A 19,003-nucleotide genomic window follows, 5' to 3' on the forward strand; every position below is an offset into this window, starting at 1 on the left:
TTGGTGCCTAGATGGCATTTGTTAATATGTAATCAACTATTTCCCAAGACACGACATGATATTTGCAAGACATATATGTACTATTTATTAGATGTAGCAAAAAGCGCACTAAGAAAAAGTAACCACCATAACCGTACAGTTGGTAGCAATATTACTGCACACAGCAGCAGGGTATTACCAACTACTAACCCGATTCCTACATATTTGTACCTGGCAAAGTCGACAAGCGAGGCTTCGGAAGTCCATCCAACCGACGTCACAGCGCGGCGTTGAATATCAAATCGCCAGACAGCCTCACTCAACAATCTTCCTAGAGCCTGGCTCCATCGCGCCAAATAGCCAAGGGTCGTTCCAGAAACGGCAAAAAGGTGTATGGGGGCGATAAAGAAACAGCGCACGGTGGCGGGCAAGACTACATGTAGTGACCCCAAACCAGCTGCCAGCATCGGTTGCTAACCCAATCACCAACAAAGGAACCAACCCAGGAAAATCCAGTCACATAGTTGTGATTGGAAAAGGTAGAGAAATAAGAAAGAAAGATCCCATATGTAGATAATACAAGGCCCTGCTTCCTAGGCCAAAAGAAAATACAAACAAAAACTACAAGTCAAAGAAGCAAGATAAAGAGACCTGGCCGACCACCTCAGATCCCATAAACACCCAATTCAGAATAATCCATGCTATCAACGCATATAAAAACGAAGAAGGAAAAGAGGTGCCCAGAATGAGACAAAATTTAGACAAAGAAAAGGCGCGCAAACTAAGAGTAAGATATTTCACGCTCTGTGCATTCTGGCAATAAGAGTAAATGCTAGGAGACATGAGACGCATGTTATGTTGCTATCCACTGAGAAAATAAATGGAGGAGGTATTTTAATCGCGAAACATCTAGCCAGTGTGTTGTTTGTATGAGCGTCGAGGAGGCCCTGAATCTTTCAGCACTGCTCTTTTGTGTTTTTATTTTTCCTTGTTTGCCGGTCTATTGGTTATTATGATGTGTGCGTGATTTAGAGAGTAAAGAATTGAGGCGGCGCATTTGTAACTTAATAGGGTGGACCCGAATTTCCAGCTGAATCTGGGTACACATAGAAACTTATCCCAATTATGGTGTATCTATAAGTTAAAACAGTCAGCCCTGAATCGAATGTAACCATCGTTTATCCGATCCTCTTTATCGCGGCACGATGCCAAGAACTACAGTCGACAACGGTAGGCTTCAGCATAGTTGTACTCACATTCCCAATAGCATAGCCCCCTCGAGATAATTGCTCTTTCCATCTTGTATCAGATAATTTGTAATAAGAACGCTCATGAAGAAAACCACTGTTTCGAAAGTTTGAAAGTAAAGGCTCATTGGCTGCCCAATAATCCATCCGAGAATAACGAGGGCTGGTGTAACAAGAAGTGCAATCTGCATGCTACTTCCTATCGCAACTCCAATTGCAAGATCCATCTAGAACCATAGTGTCAGTGTACTTCTTACAAAGTGACATGTGCTTGCACGCTGTGGGTGAGTGATGACAATAGACTCTGGTGCTAAAGCTCACTAGGCAGAAATGTGATGAGGTTGTCGGGGCTGAATGAGTGGGGTACATCTTGCAAGGATGAGTTGCATGAGCTGCATGAGCTGCATGAGTGCATAAAAAGAAAAGAAAACCGTGCCAAAGAACGTCCTTTTTTAAACAGGCTAGGACTACTAGGAGCAGTGAAGTCTGGGGCGTGCGGATTGTGTAAGGAGGCAAATACAAACCTTGTTTTTCATCGCCACCACCACAGCTGTAACGTGCTCAGCTGCATTTCCAACGATTGGTATCAAGATCAATCCGATGAATGTTTTGCTAATTCCAGAGCTCCCAACAACACTGTCAATCGAGCCAACCAAGTATTCAGCGCAGACAGCAACCGCGAGTGTGACAGCAACCAAAACAACGCCAGACTCGATAACTGTGAGGACAGGATCGTCTTCGGTATCTTGGTTATTTTGGTCCCCAGAAAGTTCCGCGTCGAAGAAGTCGGAGTGTGTACGTAGTTGAAAAACTAGATAGAGGATATAGAGGATGAGTAAAACAACCGAAGTACCTCGGGAGAGATTAAGGACAAGAGAAAATCCCTCTTCTTTTGAGACATCCACGGTTGAGTAGAACGCCGCAGGAATGATTAATGAGGCAGTGGCGACGGCCATGAGGGAGGACATTGTAGAAGCGACCGTAGTGTTGAAGGTTTGTTCCTTATACTTCATTCCACCAAATAGGAAACACATTCCAAGAACCTTAAAACAGAAATCTGTCAATCGAGCTCTCTGCATGAGGATGATAGCTCCACGTCTAATTCGAACATACCAGAAGAATGTTAGATAGAATACTTCCCAGCATGCTGGCCTGGACGATCCTAATCTCGCCCTTCGTCAAAGCGACCACGCTGACCTTTACAAAGGAAGAATAATGTTAGTTAAAATTGTCTTCATATACTGCGTCAAGTTCTCCTAGAATCCTTACAATCAACTCGACAGCATTTCCAAATGTAGCATTTAATAAACCCCCAAGTGTTTCGCCCACAACCAAGGCCAACTCCTCGGTAGCAAAACTAAGCAAGGACGCAAGTGGAATGATGGCCAAAAAGTTTAGTATAAACGTAGCAGTTGGACTCCAGCCCAAGAATCCAGATAATACACCCAATGGCACAAAAACAAGTAATATGTTAACATAATTACTTAAGAGGACTAGCTTCGATTTCAAGTAAAAGCTTTTGCTGATCTCCTGTACAGAGATTTTACTTCGATGAATGAAGCTGTAGCTGTGGCTGTTGTACCCGTTGGAGCGCGGTAGGAGAGGCTCTCTTTCCCCGTTTGTGTACCCGTTCATATCTTCTGCCGGAATGATCTTAGTACGTCTACGAGCAATTGTGTTTGTTTTGCGCCTTAAAGCCCCTGTTAAAGTATTCCAGCAACGGCGCCAATATGGCACGGTGCCGGTAGTGGTTAGCTTTAGGTCCAACACTTCGACTGATTTAATAAGGACTCCGGTTCTTGATGAATGAAATTTAAAGGCTGAAGGAGCGGATATTTGAGAGAGGTAAAGAGGAACGTAAAGCTGGACGGGAAAGAACGAATATTCCAAAAAGTATCATCGATATATGATGGGTTCAAAATGTGATCGGTTCAAAATGACATCTAGATAGAGGGGAAGATGGGGAGGGGAAGGTCATATATATTTGGTCCGTAAATTATGGGGTGTGTACAGCCACTAAAGTGATGTACTTACACATCATTATGGGTCCCTCTCACGGTAGGAAAGATTCTGTGGTAGGTGCCGAAAGGTGACCTAAGTAAATTATGGATGCGCACGAGCGAGCGGTAAGGTGCTAACAATCAGGTGCTAGATAAATCAGATGAACGTTGTGAGCGAGTCCCTCTGAGGAGTCCAAAGCGATAAAGATCTTGTGATGCGAAACGAGGATTATCAGTGAAAATTCGGAAGCGAACCTGTTAGAGTCTCAGGCGCCGGAGGCTGTGCTTTTAGATCTGGTAGATTGTGGTGTGGGGAAGAGCTTGGAGACAATAAAAAAAGCGCGACTAGGCGACAGAGGCAGAGTGGGAAGAGCACAATTTAAAAGGTTGAAAGGGGGGGGGTTGGATTAATGAAGGAGGAGTAAAAGAAAGAGAAGGAGAAGAGGGAGGTCCTTTCAAGTAAGATTTGGGAGCTGATATGACCCCAGTAATAAAGGCAGGCTTTTGAGCCAGGCGCCTGACGTACAAATTGTCCAATGTTTGTGGCTAACCTCTTACATTTATAGCAATGTAAAAAAAAACGCTGTGCATCTCAGATCTAATGATGTCGTTCTATAGAACCTCGAGAACTGTTGAACTTCATGTCACACCCATCACTGCCCTGTTTTAGGACCCAGGCATATATCCTATCCATAGCGTCATATTTTATTTCCCTTGTCTCCAACCAGATCAAGCTCTTGTCTCATCGGGGGAGCCTCCGTCTTGCTAGTAGGGATGATAAGGGGGGCCTATGTAATAAATGAACGGTGAACTGTGATTTACGACTATATACCGGGTATGTGGGTGTTCGAGAATCCCGTACATACATACATGTACCTTTGCTGGACGGTGACTTTTCTTGCCGATGTTCTTCGGAAAGAAAAAAAAAAGCCACATCTACTCTAGTGAGTGTGGCTAGCATATCGGAACGGCACAAATTTGCCAAGCCATCCCTATAGCTGTAGAGTCGCGTTCAACAGAACATTTTTTGGTCCTGCCCTGCCCCCCTGAATACAACGATACCGAGATCTAGGGACTGCCGCGAATTCACCCCGCCATCGCTGAAGAAACTATACCGTCCTGATCTTGGATGAGGAAATTGCCTCTTAATATTCTGACAAAGCTAGCATCATCTATTATCGCCGGTCAACATTTACAGCCCGTTGTCCTTTGCTTTCACTCGCCCCTCGATCACTGCCACCACCTACTCAACACCACTATTGACACCATTACCACCACCACATTGATAGTATCAGTCAATCGCCTCTGCCATATCTCCTTACAAATAGCCAAGCCGCCATCATGGTGGCCGAAACTCCCGAAGTTCCCTCCTTTATGGGCGTGCCAATGAAGCACTTATCACTTGTTACAGTACAACGCCCCTTCGTTCAGTAAATGTGGGTTAATGCATTTAGTTAATGGCAAGCTAACTTCGATAACTACGATATAGTTAACATTTCAAAACTCGGCATTGATACTTGTAAAGCCACCTACGTCTATGCTCTGCCATAGAGCTCACCTACTAACACGTGATTGTAGATAATGCACTACTCCCGCATCATGCCCATGACATCTCAACATCGATACTTTACCTCAACAGCAGTATTCCTCAATGAAGTTATCAAGCTTGCTATCTGTGTCTGGGTTGCGCTTCGGGACCGCCGTAAAATAGATGGCCCAACAACTATGATGTCTCAGTCTGTAAGACAACTCTACACCGAGGTCTTTCGCCCAGATAACTGGAAGCTGGCCATCCCAGCATGTCTTTACACACTTCAGAACACTCTTCAATATGTTGCCGTGTCTAATCTGGATGCTGCGACTTTCCAAGTCACTTATCAGCTTAAAATTCTGACTACTGCTCTATTTAGCGTTACAATGCTACATAGGGGTCTTTCTTTGAGGAAATGGGTATCTTTAGTACTGTTGACAATAGGTGTTGCAATTGTCCAGCTGCCTTCTCCTGGTTCTTCGACGCAATCACAGTCCTCAGGAAGCACTGATGCTAGCCACCAGCGCCGTTCAGCACCTTATGATGGTACCCACAATGATAATTCTGCAGAGCTCCAAATGAACCGAGCAGTTGGGCTATTTGCCGTCGCAATTGCGTGCACGATCTCTGGTTTAGCAGGTGTATACTTTGAGAAAGTTCTCAAAGGTTCAAGCGCAACTCTCTGGGTCCGGAACATTCAGCTTTCGTTTTATTCACTATTCCCCGCCTTTTTTATTGGAGTCGTGTTCGTAGATGGGTCGGAAATCATGCGTAGGGGATTTTTTGACGGATATAATGGCGTGGTATGGACTGCAATTGCGTTCCAAGCTGCTGGGGGAATTGTTGTGGCACTTTGTGTGAATTTTGCGGATAATATTGCCAAGAACTTTGCAACTAGCATTAGCATCTTGATTAGCTGTTTGGCGAGCGTTTATTTCTTCGATTTTGAGGTTACCATTAATGTAGGTTACCCCCCCCCCCCCTCCCCCCACACTACTTATATTCGGGGCTAACTAACTTTAACAGTTTATGATTGGTTCCGGCGTTGTTCTTCTGGCTACATGGCTTTACTCAAAGCCCGAATCTAATGCTGCAAACGATTATATTCCGCTTGAGAAGACAGAGGTTGAAACTGTATTTGACAATAAGGAAGCTATTCTCTCTGAAGATGAAGCATCTAATCCCGCGGAGGTATTCAAAAGGCAGGATTGATCAATTGGTTCGGAATTTGTTTTATCGCAATCATATCATAATATCATATTCCTCCGATGTTTTTTCTTCTTTTGGTTCCGTGGATGATATCAATGACAGGGTTGTGGATTGAAATTTCCATTTATTTTTTCTTTCAGTTTTTCGTTTTGTTTTCATTTTCCATTGCTTTCTTGCCTAGAAGTGAGCTGAAGATTTTATGTAAATATGCATGGGAGATCTAAATACAGGTAGAGTACATGTATAGAACAAACTTGATATATCATATTGTCACTTGTGTATGCAGGAACAACCAGAGAGCTGGTAATGGGCTATCCTTCAACGGGCCGCCCTAGTCAGAAATGTAATCAGCCCAACCGTCGAAGTAAGAAAACCCGAAAAATGCATAGAGTGGGTACATGTAGGTACATGTAAGTTGCTTACACCTAAAATAAGAATAAGGGGAGATGACGCCAAGACTAGTGTGAGGAAGGTCAAAGACTTTGGGGCATTAGACTTGGGACGGGATTATCTGCGGCCGGTTGGCTTCAACGAACTGCATTGCACAGCAGCTCTCAGCTGAGATTGTGGCTACTTTTATTTGTTATTATTTTATTTTATTTTCTCCACGGACCTCATCGAGCCGTTGTCAATTGAGTTGTCGTTGCTGTTGCAGGTTCCTAAGGAAGTATTTTCAGGCGTGGCGCATTGAGCTCGCGTGGGCTCGGATGTCTTGAAGGAACGCAAGCTGAATACTCTACATACTCGCGGCAGGCAAAAAGTACCGGATAATGCAAGTTTTGTCTCTGGGCTTTTTTTTGCAGTAGTTCACGCCTAGCACGCGCACCCATTGGTGAACCAAAAACCTGCATTGTCCGGTACTTTTTGCCTGCCGCGAGTACATGTAGAGTACTACATGTAGTACACCTCGGTATTTGCCAGTGCACGCTTAACCTACAGTTTCAGAAATTATACTCTAGAGTAAGTAATCTATTACTTTAGCTACATTGTATAATATTACCGAGCCTAAGTTCCCCGAGACATGAACTTTTTAAATGAGACTGATTTACATGCACTGATGGTACTCATAGCTTCATAGCGTTTCCGAACACGACCAATATTGCATGACATACAAAAAGGTGGATTTGGCGCTTTTTTGCATGGTATGCAATATTGGTCGTGTTCGGAAACGTCATGAAGCTACGGGTATATCCCGAGAATACATGTAGGGCTGAATTGTACTATAGTACATGTATAGTATACGGTATATATGGTAATGGTATATATTTTTTTACTTTCAATTGTTTGGTCGGGAAACTAGTTCGCGTAGCTTAAATTATGAAGAGTTATTTGCATAGATGTCCAATCATATATTACGCGGTACGGTCTTATATCTGGTCCCGAGTCACTGGACTCTCGGACTGCGGTGTTCTGGATTGAAAAAACCTTTGCGAACACGAGCACTTGTGATAAGCCTCCAGAATCCTTTTGCTCAGCCCTATGTAGTTTTTTACCTTCACCCACCCCGGTACATGGTTCATCGCCGTGATCAACACTCCTATGCCCTTTGTTCTCGGGGCTCTACTAATATTCTCTGTCTAAAGACCTCGGGCTTTAGTTCTGTAGCAAATGTATATCTTTAGCTCTGGATACGAGGACTAGGTTGAGGCGGACAAATGGGGTCTTGAAAACTGTCTTTGGCATACGAATCTCATACCCGCGCCTGGTACTTTTTTTTGCTCCGCCATATCTCACAAGACTTGGCAAATCCGAGTGACCCCCCGTGACGCACCCGTACGCACCGCGTAATCAACAAGAGCACTGCCATATCACATATCACCCGGGAAAAATGAGGGTGTGCATACGATTGGGTGTACTGCCTTGGTTGTGTAGTCGATCACCCAATTGGCTAACAACACAGCCACGTTTTTTTTCGAGATACCAAGAGCTTTCTTGACAGCTGCAAGATCGCATTAGAAATTAACTGGTGTATGCAACAGGCTATGCAGATAAACGCGAAAACCGTTGATAGAGGAGCAGATAACTGGCCGTTGCGAGTCCAGGCGAGGGGTCCATCCGGGTTGGCCATTCTCATTACGTAGAACCTTGCATGGAGTATCTACATACATATCAGACTTTCTTCAGCCCTCGGATAGTCACGTATTTCATTATTACCAGCTTGGGGGCCTGTCGATCTGTGTGATGAATGCCTTCTGCGCGAAACCTGTTTGTAACACTCGAAGTGTGATATTGTGGACAACCGAGCAAGGACGGGTGTTTTTGATGGAAGAGGGTGTAGAGTACCGCAAAAACTCACGAACTTTGCTAGCGGATCTGACCAAAAACTAACTTGTAGAGGAAATATCTGAAGCTGATCTCTGCCTTTCAGCCAATCATCAATGAAGAAATCCCTGCACGGAGATAATCAAGTTGGCGAGTTTCTGCGGTAGTGTATGGCTACACGTAGAGTGCCTACATGTAGATGTTCCATACTCGGGGTATTGTAACTGTAGGTGGCCTTCTTGGCATGTACCGATGACTTATTTTACTGGATGTCATTTGATCTCTGTTACCGTATTCCAGGATTCCCAGCTTCCTTTACAGCTCGTTTTTCCAGAATGCATCTCATAATAGGCCCTTTTATGGATAGACCCTCTTTTAAAGCGATTATTGGAAGACGTGTCAACCAGTCTAGTGTAGGCAAATGTTCAATTGGTTCGAGCAGATTATGGTGGAGAGGTCGGTGTGGCAAAATGTGTTTTGGTTTACTTGGGGGCCACAGTGAATGTCGGCGACTTGAGATGTATGTACCAATCGTTCCTTTTATCCGTACCTCTTGACTAGATGTAGTGTAAGCCACAATGTTCCAATGACTAGAGTAATCCAACCTAGAGTATTTACAAGCCAACAATGGTGGTGGGGTCTCAGATTCTAAGATTTACTCAACATTTGCCATTCGGAAAATTTGGTTTCAGGTTATTTCGTCTTCCACTAAATAAAATGGTATAAACATCTGGTTTGAAATATCGAAGAAAACATTAATCATAGATCACAAGGAAGGTATGGCACCAACAAATTACTCAGTTGTCTTACCTTTTTCGTTGTCAAGATTGATATTCGTTTCATCTTGATATTAGACACTATCAGATGATGGGTGTTATTTAGTATATTCATTTATCCGCGATGATCAACAACTGTATTCTCTCCACGTAACTCTAATCCATAAGTATGGATGGTAAAAATTATTATTGGTGACCTCTGACGAGTGATGGTTGGTGATGATGGGTAAATCCCAAAGTTCCAAAACCAAAAAAAAGAGAGAAAAAAAGTAGGTTAATTCTTGAAACGCATGGATATAATCTACCCCAAAAGCTAAACAATATGAGTTATAACCTCATGCAATGCAATGCTCTGCTATATATTTCGCTTCTTTATACATCTGACTGAAACACCTTTATCTGTCAACCTCACCAAACACCAAATCCATGGTTCCAATAATCGCGACGGCATCAGCCAACAGATGTCCTCTAGAGATCTGATCAAACGATCCCAAATGCGCGAAACCTGGTGCTCGGATCTTGCATCTATACGGCCTCTCGCTACCGTCTGAAACGACGAACACACCCATCTCACCCTTTGGTGCCTCAATGGCACTGTAGGTCTCACCAGGGGGAACAGCGTAACCCTTGGTATACAACAGGAAGTGGTGGATGAGCGCCTCCATGTTCTCCTTCATTGCCGCTCTTGGGGGCGGGGAGATCTTGAAGTCTTCTACACGGACAGGACCGGAAGGCATCTTGTTAAGGCACTGGTGGATGATTCTGAGCGACTGCCTGAACTCCTCCATACGGCAGAGGTAACGGTCATAGCAGTCTCCATGAATACCCACGGGAACATCGAAATCTACTTGGTCATAGGCATCGTATGGGGTAGCTTTACGGACATCCCAGGCAACACCGGAACCACGGAGCATAACTCCAGTGAAGGAGTAGTTGAGCGCGTCGGCAGCGGAGACGACACCGATACCCTTGGTACGGGCGACCCAGATCCGGTTGTCGGTGAGCAGCTCTTCAGTCTCATCAATGCGGTCACCGAATTGGGTGGCCCATTGGTAGATATCGTCCAGGAGACCGATGGGGATGTCCTGATGGACACCGCCAGGGCGGACATAGGCGGCGTGGAGACGAGCACCAGACACACGTTCGTAAAATTCCTGGGTGGCAAGTGAGAATCTATCCTATATGGGGAGGATAGGTAGGTAGGTGACATACCATCAACTTCTCACGCTCCTCGAATCCCCACAAGAAGGGCGTCAGGGCACCGACATCTGGAAACATGTGTTATTATGATATTGCTTTCCCGTATTAGTGAAAAATTGATGCAAAGGCTTACCCATAGCATGTGACAAGACGGACATGAGATGGTTAAGGACACGAGTGATTTCACCGAACAAAGTACGGATGAATTTAGCTCGCGTCGGAATCTCAATATTAAGCAGCTTTTCCACAGCCAATGAGAAGCACTGCTCATTGGTCATCCTACATAATCGTTAATTTCTGCAATTCCCTAAATATAATTCCGGTGAATAAATGCTCACATGGAAACGTAATCCAAACGATCAAAGTACGGCAAGGCTTGCAAGTATGTCTTGTACTCGATCAACTTCTCCGTACCTCTATGAAGAAGTCCGACATGAGGATCAGCACGAATGATCTGCTCTCCGTTCAATTCCAAAATCAATCTCAACACTCCGTGAGCAGCCGGATGTTGGGGTCCCTATCCAAACCGATTTAGTCAGCCTTCCCTCTCCTCCTCTGCAGTATATCGTTTGAGTGACGGCATACGAAGTTGACGGTATAGTGTCTGATCTTTCTGTTCTCGATCGCAGTAGGGTCGTGTTTGGCATCGTCCGTAATAACTTATTGCCCAAGAATTAGCCCGGCTATATTGTATCCATCCGCCCGCCACAGTCAACTCACAAGCAGCATCGAGCGCCGCCCCTGCAGGGCCAGACTCCGTAAGTGTAGTGGGCGTGTACGCCTCTGCCCTCGATATTCTTGTGCTTGAGAATGGGCGTATGGCGAATGCCTTCAGCGCCGGCGGGTTCGCCTTAAAGGCGGACGGCCGGGCAAAGCATAGTCTCTTCGCAGCCAGGCGAGTGAAAGTTGCCATAGTGGCGGTCAAGTTCAATTGGAGGTTGAGGGGAGATGCAGGCGCGATTAGAGAACGCGGGGGGGGGGGGGTGAGTTGAGGTCTTTGAAACAGACCGGGGGTGGTGGCGGGATTACTAAGGTGATGTAGTATCAGTTCCCGACTGCCGCCTGCAGACCTTCCTCCCCCCACTAATACTTTATTGGGTAATTCTGGACCTCGAGGGAGCTCCGCAGCCGGGTAACCATCCCATAACCCCACCAAATGATCGAATAATCTTCCTCGTAACTGATATGTGATATAGGAAAGTATGCCGAGAAGAACAAAGACCGTTGCTCCAGACTCCTCCACCGTGGGGGCAGTCCTTCCGGAAACTTTTACAGATGGAGGCCCACTACCTAAACTCTTCGCCTTCGATCTGGATTACACCCTATGGCCATTCTGGGTCGACACGCACCCCACACTCCCATTCCGGTATTCAAACCCTACAACGGTCCTCGACCGCATAGACACGCCTTACGGCTTCTATGATTCTGTGCCGCGTATTCTGCATGCACTGCGGGCAAGGAATATCCCAATTGCCGCAGCATCAAGAACCCATTCCCCGCAGGGAGCGAAGCAAGCGCTATCGCTCCTTGAGATTGAGGGAGAGAAGGCTATTGGGTACTTTGATTATATGGAGATCTACCCAGGCTCGAAGATCACCCATTTCAAGCGATTGATGAAAGAAACTGGTATTGACTATGAGGATATGTTGTTCTTTGATGATGAACATCGTAATGCGGAGGTCGATCGTCAACTCGGAGTGTGCATGGTGCATGTGCTAGATGGTATGGAACCGGGTGTGGTTGATGAGGGTGTCAGGGAGTGGAGAAAGAGGAGAGAAGAAAGGGGTGCAGAAGAAGACCAACCAGACAAGGCGAAATGATTGAGACTCTATAGAGCTTAGATTTTCGATATCAAGTTAGCGACTGTTTCATATAGATCGCAATATATCATATATTCTCAGCATTCAAATCCTATTCCGTGATTGATATATTCGGGCTACATGTAGTAATACAAGACAAAAAATGATAAGATTGAAATGGCGTGAAAACGATATCGAGTAATAACTCGGTTTTGATATTCATAGTAAAACGCGCGGCATCCACTGCCGAGACAACTGAGACAGCTAAGTATTTGCCAAATCGGGCCCTGTATATAATTATATAAGTCCCCCATTAGCCTTTAGCTTGTAATACGTAGCAACACCGCGGTACCGCCTATTGAAAGCTTTGTATCAGAACAAACGCTCACATAGCTTATTCATGTGTAAGCACCTTTTCAGTGGTGGCTTCAAACTCACTTATCGTATCAGCAAGCCGACCCCGGGCTATCCCATCATAATATCAATTGACAACTTCCCAGCTTGTCGCAGTAAATTTGAAGTTACCCAGCCAGTAGACACTTTCTGTACGACAAGCTGACAATATTGAAAAGTATCACCTAGGTTTCCACAAAACGGCGTCTACTCGAGTCATCAATCATAGCTCGCACTGATTACAGAAGCAGCAAAGTAAAGCGAAGTAAACAAAAACCCACAACTTTTGACATTCGTTATCGTTTTTTATGTCCCGAAAACTCCACGTCGAACAAATTACAGCCTGTCCTATATCATACAAAAAAATGCCACACATGACTAAAAAAAGAAATATAGAAAATGGTAGGAAAAGGAGACCAGCATGAAGAAAAGTAGTAAGAAAAGCCAAAAAAGAAACTAATCTTGCATCTCTACTTCTTGCGATTCTTCCTCTACACCATCATCACCCCAGAGACCCTCCAGTTTGAACTCTGCTGCCCATTCCTTCACAATCTCCTTCTGGTCACTCTCTCCAACCTCCTCGTAGGCCTGCTTGACTCCACCCTGCGCCGCTGCAGCCGCAACAGCAGCTATAGTGTTAGCCAGTGCTGGAGGATCAATCCAGCCTTGAATGCGCCCGTCACGCCAGTCCATGATTACCGTCTTTGCGGCAGCGTCAATGTTAGGAATACCACGTTTTCCGAGCCTTCCACGCTTGCGAGCAACCTGTACAAGGAAATCGTTGACAACGTCTTTGGCGCTTGTGTTAATAAGCGGAGGGAGATCATACAACGCAAGCAGCTTCGCAAATAGAGCCTCTGAGGTGGAGAGACGGCGGATCAGTAGAGCGATCGCGGGGACAGGATCGGCAATCTGCTTGGGTGGGATAGCGTTTAGGAGGATGAGGCGCGCCTGGTCGTCCTGAGATGAGCTCTCAGTGCTGCCGGGGAAGACAATACCAGGGGAGTCAATGATCTTGAGCTTTTTGTCGAGTTTGATTTCGCGGAGGGATGTGGTGACACCGGCTTCAGCTCCTGTGGGGCAGGAAGCTTGAGATCCACCGAGACGGCCGCAGAGTGCGTTGATGACGGAGGACTTTCCGACGTTGGGGTATCCAATCACACCGACTGATACCGAGCGCTTCAACTGCTTGCTGTGAGCGAAGGTCTTGAGAGCCTTCAACAAGGCAGCCGAAGTGCCGGCGACGGTAAGTGCCTTGTGGTCGAAAGTGTGGGCGTTAGCTGCGGAGTTGCTGGCACGGAGGGGAAGCGTTGGGAAGTAGCGGCGGAGGTAAGTTAACCACCCCTTGAGAACGCTCGGCGGGATCAAATCGATCTTGTTGAGGATCAAAATCAGACGCTTCTCGCCGCCATCTGCAGCCATAACAGCACGCTCTACCTCGCGGGAACGAGTCCCTTCGGGGTCACGGGCGTCAAGGACGTAGAGGACAACGTCGGCGGCATCGACAACTTGCTTAAACATCTTGTCAAAAGCCTTGCGGGAAGTATCTTTTGTGATGTGTGTTTCGTCTTCGTCTTCCTCTGAGTCTGACTCGCCGCTGGAGACACCATGCTCGGCTTCGTACTCAGCGGCGCGGGCACGAGCAGAGGCAAGAAGAGCTGCCATTGCTGACGTTCCATTCTAAGGAAAGACAGTTAGTAACTGTCAAAGCATTGATTAGGGTCGGCTAGAGAAAACCCACTCCTTCGTCCATGTCCTCGTCGCTGTCCTCCTCTTCTTCAGACATGTCTTCTTCTTCTTCATCAACCTCGTCAGCGTCCACCATCACATCTTCACCGTTCTCCGCAACAGCCTTTTTCCTCAATTTCGCAGCCTCCCTTCTCTTGAGCTGTTCCTCCTCTTTCGCTCTTCGGCCATCCTCAATCTCTGCAAGTAGCCGATCTTTGTAGGGGAAACTGTTCGGGATGTTCAATTTCTCCGTCTTCTTTCCCCTGTGGAGTTCGGGGTGCTTTTTGACATCTTTACGCTCCTTGCGCTGCTTCTCAGCACTGCGCTTCTCGATCTTGTGTCGTAGGCGGACGGGAACACGCTTTGACTTCTTCTCTGCAGAGAGACAATGTATGTCAATTTCAAATTCTAACAAATTGACATATAAGATATTCGTATAATGGCAAACTCACTTGGCATTTTGAAGGTTTGCTGTTTGGGGTGGGTTTTTGTGGTTGTGTTGTAAGTGAGAGAAAGGAACCTTTTTTTCCTTATTTTTTACGACCAGAGGAAAATTTCGTGGGGCGGTCGCTATAAGGCCGGGTAACAAGAGCTTGAGCAGAGACCCCGCTAAACATGGAGGGGAGCAAACAGAGCCTCTTCTGGGGTCAATGACCAGGCCCTATATCCCTTAGTCAGTCCCGCGTTCCACTCATTGGTAGCGGTACCTTTTCTACGTCACTTTTCCCGGTACTACATGTAAGTGACGAGCATGGATTTGCAAGAAAACCTGCCCAACAGCTCCACGCCCCAGTGATTGAAAACGGAGGAAGGGATATCAACGATATCGACATCTTTTAACCGTTTACAGCGTCGAAACTCCATTTGCAATTGACGGGCTGGTAGGTTTAAATAAGAGTGTATCTATAGATCCTTGTTCTATAGTAGCTCTGTAGGGTGAGTGGAATAACGACACCAACACGCTCCTTCCACTCTACCCCCTCGACTATAAAAATGACCTAGTTATAGTCGCTCTTGGATGAGTGTCATCTGTTGAGTACGGCTGCTAGTATGGGATAATATCCCAGGCAACGGAGCGACGTACACATGTAGTGATGTAAGTACGTATTCAGAGATTATAATTGCCGGAGACAGTTACGTTAAACAAGAATAAAGCGACCATCCAAAATGGTGTGCCTTGGTTCTCGGTTGGTTTTGGATTCTTGTGCCCTAAAGTTTTCTCACTGGCGGGGCAGAGTGATTATCCATGATGAATTGCCATCCACCCCTAACCCACAGCTTAATTCTTCACTCCCGTCATTGTGCGTCAATCCCGTACCTGCGACAACCATTTCCCACCACCACAGAGTGCATTTCCAAAGAACTGACAGTCATGAAGATCTTCGTCCGTCACCTTCGCACCCGCCCAAATATACGGTCATCCCTTCGCGCACCCCCACAAGCCTCACCCGCGCACTACCAACCACCCCCCCATGTGCCTGAAGGTGCAGAGGCAGAATCACTCACCCGCTACAATCCGCCTAGTAAGCTCAGTACACCAACCCGTAGCGCGCTACAGGAGAGCCGTACACCGGCCAGTCGTCTGCAACTACAGCAATCGCAATACCGAAATAGAGATTACGATGTGGAGGAGAAACCAAGTAGCTACACTCCCAGACAGCGCTCTAGAGAATACAAAGAGGAGGAGATAAGCTCTTACTCGCCCCGTCAGCATGCACCAGGTAGTGGACCCCAATCGCAATCCCAATATAAGAGCTATAAAGAAAATGATGAGGCCAGCGCCTACAGCTCCCGTCAGCGCTCTCCAAAGAGCAGGACATATGAAGAAGAGGACTTAGGCGACTACACCCACTACTTACGTACGCTAAATACCGAACCACCTGCAGAGATTGAGCCCATAGAGCGTGCTCCAAAACCTCCCAAAGAACCGCGCGCCAGAGAACCCCGGCTGCACCTCTCCGACCTCATCCCCGAGAGCCTCACCCCGTACTCCTACCGCTGGGAGACGTTTGCTCCCACCCCCGACGAGCTCATTGACGCCGACCGCTTCTTCCTCAAATACCCGCCCAAGCATCTGTGGTCCGAGGCTAAGTTCAAGAAGATTGATTTTGGGGACGTGCCTGAGGTGTGAGGTCTCCCTTTTCTTTGTTCTACCTCCATGCTCTGCTAACACTATAGACAGGTTGCGTTTCTCGGCCGCTCAAACGTAGGAAAGTCTTCGCTGCTGAATGCGTTGCTGAATAACAAAAACCTGGCGTATACATCGTCTAAGCCTGGGCGAACGAGGCTCATGAATGCATTTGGTATTGCGGACGGGAAGCTGGTGTTGTTAGATATGCCGGGGTATGGACATGCCTCTAGAGAGGAATGGGGAGTACAGATTATGAAATACTTGAAGTCACGAAAACAGTATGTGAGCTTGATTTATTGAAGTATCTGAGGGTGGTGTACTGATATTGACATATATAGATTCCGACGTGCTTTCTTGCTAATTGATGCGAAGCATGGACTTAAAAGGAACGATTTGCAGCTTCTCGAACAGTTTGGACAGGAAGGTATCTCATACCAGATTGTGTTATCGAAAATCGACAGGGTCAAGCCAAAGGATTTAGAGAAGCTATTCAAGGAGGTACGTGGTCTCATGGAAAATGGAATACCAGGTGCCAATGCTGGTCTTGGGGAGATTCTGGCTACAGCTGGAGACCCTGCGAAGAAGGGAGAGAAAAAAGTGGGACTGAGTGACCTGAGACGGGCTATCTTGGTCGCTTCTGGCCTGGAAGGCGTTCAAATTTGAGAGATGATCGCTTAGACATGAAAATGAAAAACTGGGCTTGTATAAGTACGAAAGTGTACAGTGTAGACCGGGTATGTATCACGGCAATCAAAGCGGTAATCTAGACAATGTTTTGGCCTGCCCTCAAAAAAAAAAGAAGTGAATATAGAATACAGAATGGTAAACCTCCTACTTCCACAGCTTGGACAATGACATTTCCTTGTCATCGTGCTTGTTAAGAACCTTGGCCGTTGCAAGATCTGAATAAAGGCTGTTAGCAGGTGAAATAGCATTGAGGAGGGGGACCGCATACCAAAATCTTCCTGCGTTACGTGGATTCGTCGTTCTCGGAGGGCATACATTCCTGCCTCAGTACACACACCCTTCAGTTCAGCGCCAGAGCAACCATTCATTTTCTCTGCAATCTTTTTAAGGTCGATTCCTCTGGTCAAGTTCATAGACCTGGAGTGAATCCTAAGAATATCGGCACGGGCCTCGACACTAGGATAAAGGTGTTAATAATCAATTAAAAAGTAAGTGAGATCACGTGATACATACGTTGGAGGAGGAAACTCAATCTTCCTATCAATTCGTCCAGGCCGTAATAGTGCAGGGTCCAAGATATCCAATCTGTTTGTCGCCATGATAACCTTAATGTTCTTTGTGGGCTCAAAGCCGTCCAACTGATTCAACAGCTCCAACATAGTCCTCTGAACTTCAGAATCTCCTCCGGAGTTTCCTTCAACACGACTGCTACCAATACTATCGATTTCGTCCATAAAAATAATACTGGGTGCATGCTCTCTCGCCATTACGAATAACTCTCTAACCATGCGAGATCCCTCACCGATATACTTTTGCACCAACTCAGAACCAGACACACGGATAAATCGACAATCTGTGTGGTGAGCAACCGCACGAGCAAGAAGGGTCTTCCCGGTACCGGGCGGGCCGTAAAGGAGGACACCCTTTGGTTGCGCAATACCGAGAGATTCGAACAGTTCAGGATGTTTTAATCCAAGTTCGATGACCTCCTTAATCTCCTTGATCTGCTGATCAAGACCACCAATCATGTCGTATGTGCTGTCGGGGACCTTTTCGACCATCATAAGAGAGACAAGAGGGTCGACCTGAAGACATTAGCTTGAGCTTTGGTTAATAAGTAGGAAAGGACGTACAGAGCTCGGCAGCATCCTTTCTAGTCTATATGAATCCGAAAGGAGAGTGACACGCTTGCCGGGGGTGAGTTTCGAGATATCGACACTTTCCGCAACGTCGACGACTACCACTAAAATCAGATGGCCCCTCCCAACATTATAGCTTGATTAGACCATACCATATTTTCCTTCTGGGTGAACCTTAACCAGAACCCTTTTGCTACCCATTACCTTCACGACTTCTCCGACGTATGAACCCGGTTGCTGGAGTAATCCAAGCTCCTCTCTAAGAAGGCGAACTAGAAAGGTCTTATCAGCATCCATAGACATCATGGATAGATTATGAACAGCAAAGTTGCGACAAAAGGTAATATCAAATATCAGAGAAGGCAAGGGCCCGCGAAGACCCCGCCATGTAGCTATTCCGCATGAAAAGAGTACAAGTCTCTAAGACTGGTGCCAGCTTGTGTCTCATCCTGTAGATGTGATGGATAGGAACATATATATAAAAGATCTACCAACCTCTTGAGTTGTAATCATTGCGCTGAGCCTCCAATCTTCTTAGTTTGGAGTTCCGTTCGATGATCTCTAGCTCTAACGACTCGATCTTATTGTGGAAGAAGCTGTTAAGGGCCATGTTGCTTGCCCAAACGATGCTGTATGAGTGAAAATTGACAATGACAGGATTTTATTAAATCTTTGATGATCGCAGGCTAGCTGAATAGATGGATAATGCTGATGGAAAGGTGGTTCACGATGATGGATGATGGATGGCGGAGTTACTGGTGTTGGAGCAGTTAGTAGGACATTGAATCGCACGTGATCTGGGTTCAACAATCGGTTTGTCATCAGGGACCTTATGATGGAAGATGCCCTGTCTCAGGGCAGCACTGATCACATTGCAACGCAAAAGAACACCTCGCCTCTCCCCTGACCTCCAGAGCATTTA

The 19,003-nt window shown here is 46.2% G+C and overlaps 7 protein-coding genes across 7 annotated transcripts; 3 read left to right on the plus strand and 4 right to left on the minus strand.

Moving 5' to 3' along the window:
• Positions 1-1,043: 1,043 nt before the first annotated feature.
• On the minus strand, positions 1,044-3,267 carry LAJ45_05820 (uncharacterized protein; the record flags this gene model as incomplete). Its single annotated transcript, XM_046115389.1, has 6 exons — positions 1,044-1,113; positions 1,236-1,453; positions 1,751-2,269; positions 2,340-2,423; positions 2,496-2,926; positions 3,261-3,267. The coding sequence occupies 6 exons, from the start codon at positions 3,265-3,267 to the stop codon at positions 1,044-1,046; spliced, it is 1,329 nt and encodes a 442-aa protein (XP_045971438.1).
• Positions 3,268-4,567: 1,300 nt separating this feature from the next.
• LAJ45_05821 (uncharacterized protein) lies at positions 4,568-5,969 on the plus strand (the record flags this gene model as incomplete). Its single annotated transcript, XM_046115390.1, has 4 exons — positions 4,568-4,636; positions 4,716-4,745; positions 4,805-5,719; positions 5,784-5,969. 4 exons carry the CDS (start codon positions 4,568-4,570, stop codon positions 5,967-5,969), a joined length of 1,200 nt encoding a protein of 399 aa, XP_045971439.1.
• A 3,430-nt stretch (positions 5,970-9,399) lies between these two features.
• On the minus strand, positions 9,400-11,117 carry LAJ45_05822 (uncharacterized protein; the record flags this gene model as incomplete). Its single annotated transcript, XM_046115391.1, has 6 exons — positions 9,400-10,158; positions 10,217-10,272; positions 10,338-10,483; positions 10,543-10,721; positions 10,790-10,863; positions 10,925-11,117. 6 exons carry the CDS (start codon positions 11,115-11,117, stop codon positions 9,400-9,402), a joined length of 1,407 nt encoding a protein of 468 aa, XP_045971440.1.
• Positions 11,118-11,152: 35 nt separating this feature from the next.
• LAJ45_05823 (uncharacterized protein) lies at positions 11,153-12,024 on the plus strand (the record flags this gene model as incomplete). Its single annotated transcript, XM_046115392.1, has 3 exons — positions 11,153-11,187; positions 11,333-11,336; positions 11,401-12,024. 3 exons carry the CDS (start codon positions 11,153-11,155, stop codon positions 12,022-12,024), a joined length of 663 nt encoding a protein of 220 aa, XP_045971441.1.
• An 828-nt stretch (positions 12,025-12,852) lies between these two features.
• Positions 12,853-14,583, minus strand: LAJ45_05824 (uncharacterized protein; the record flags this gene model as incomplete). The annotated part of the gene is made up of 3 exons (XM_046115393.1): positions 12,853-14,076; positions 14,138-14,499; positions 14,577-14,583. 3 exons carry the CDS (start codon positions 14,581-14,583, stop codon positions 12,853-12,855), a joined length of 1,593 nt encoding a protein of 530 aa, XP_045971442.1.
• A 913-nt stretch (positions 14,584-15,496) lies between these two features.
• LAJ45_05825 (uncharacterized protein) lies at positions 15,497-16,918 on the plus strand (the record flags this gene model as incomplete). The annotated part of the gene is made up of 4 exons (XM_046115394.1): positions 15,497-15,845; positions 16,011-16,249; positions 16,307-16,533; positions 16,594-16,918. 4 exons carry the CDS (start codon positions 15,497-15,499, stop codon positions 16,916-16,918), a joined length of 1,140 nt encoding a protein of 379 aa, XP_045971443.1.
• Positions 16,919-17,086: 168 nt separating this feature from the next.
• LAJ45_05826 (uncharacterized protein) lies at positions 17,087-18,691 on the minus strand (the record flags this gene model as incomplete). Its single annotated transcript, XM_046115395.1, has 6 exons — positions 17,087-17,157; positions 17,211-17,398; positions 17,456-18,027; positions 18,076-18,179; positions 18,234-18,353; positions 18,577-18,691. The coding sequence occupies 6 exons, from the start codon at positions 18,689-18,691 to the stop codon at positions 17,087-17,089; spliced, it is 1,170 nt and encodes a 389-aa protein (XP_045971444.1).
• Between the last annotated feature and the right edge of the window lie 312 nt (positions 18,692-19,003).

This window comes from Morchella importuna (assembly GCF_003444635.1).
Source record: "Morchella importuna strain M04M26 chromosome Unknown Morimp01GS016, whole genome shotgun sequence".
In the NCBI taxonomy this organism is placed as follows: Eukaryota; Fungi; Ascomycota; class Pezizomycetes; order Pezizales; family Morchellaceae; genus Morchella; species Morchella importuna.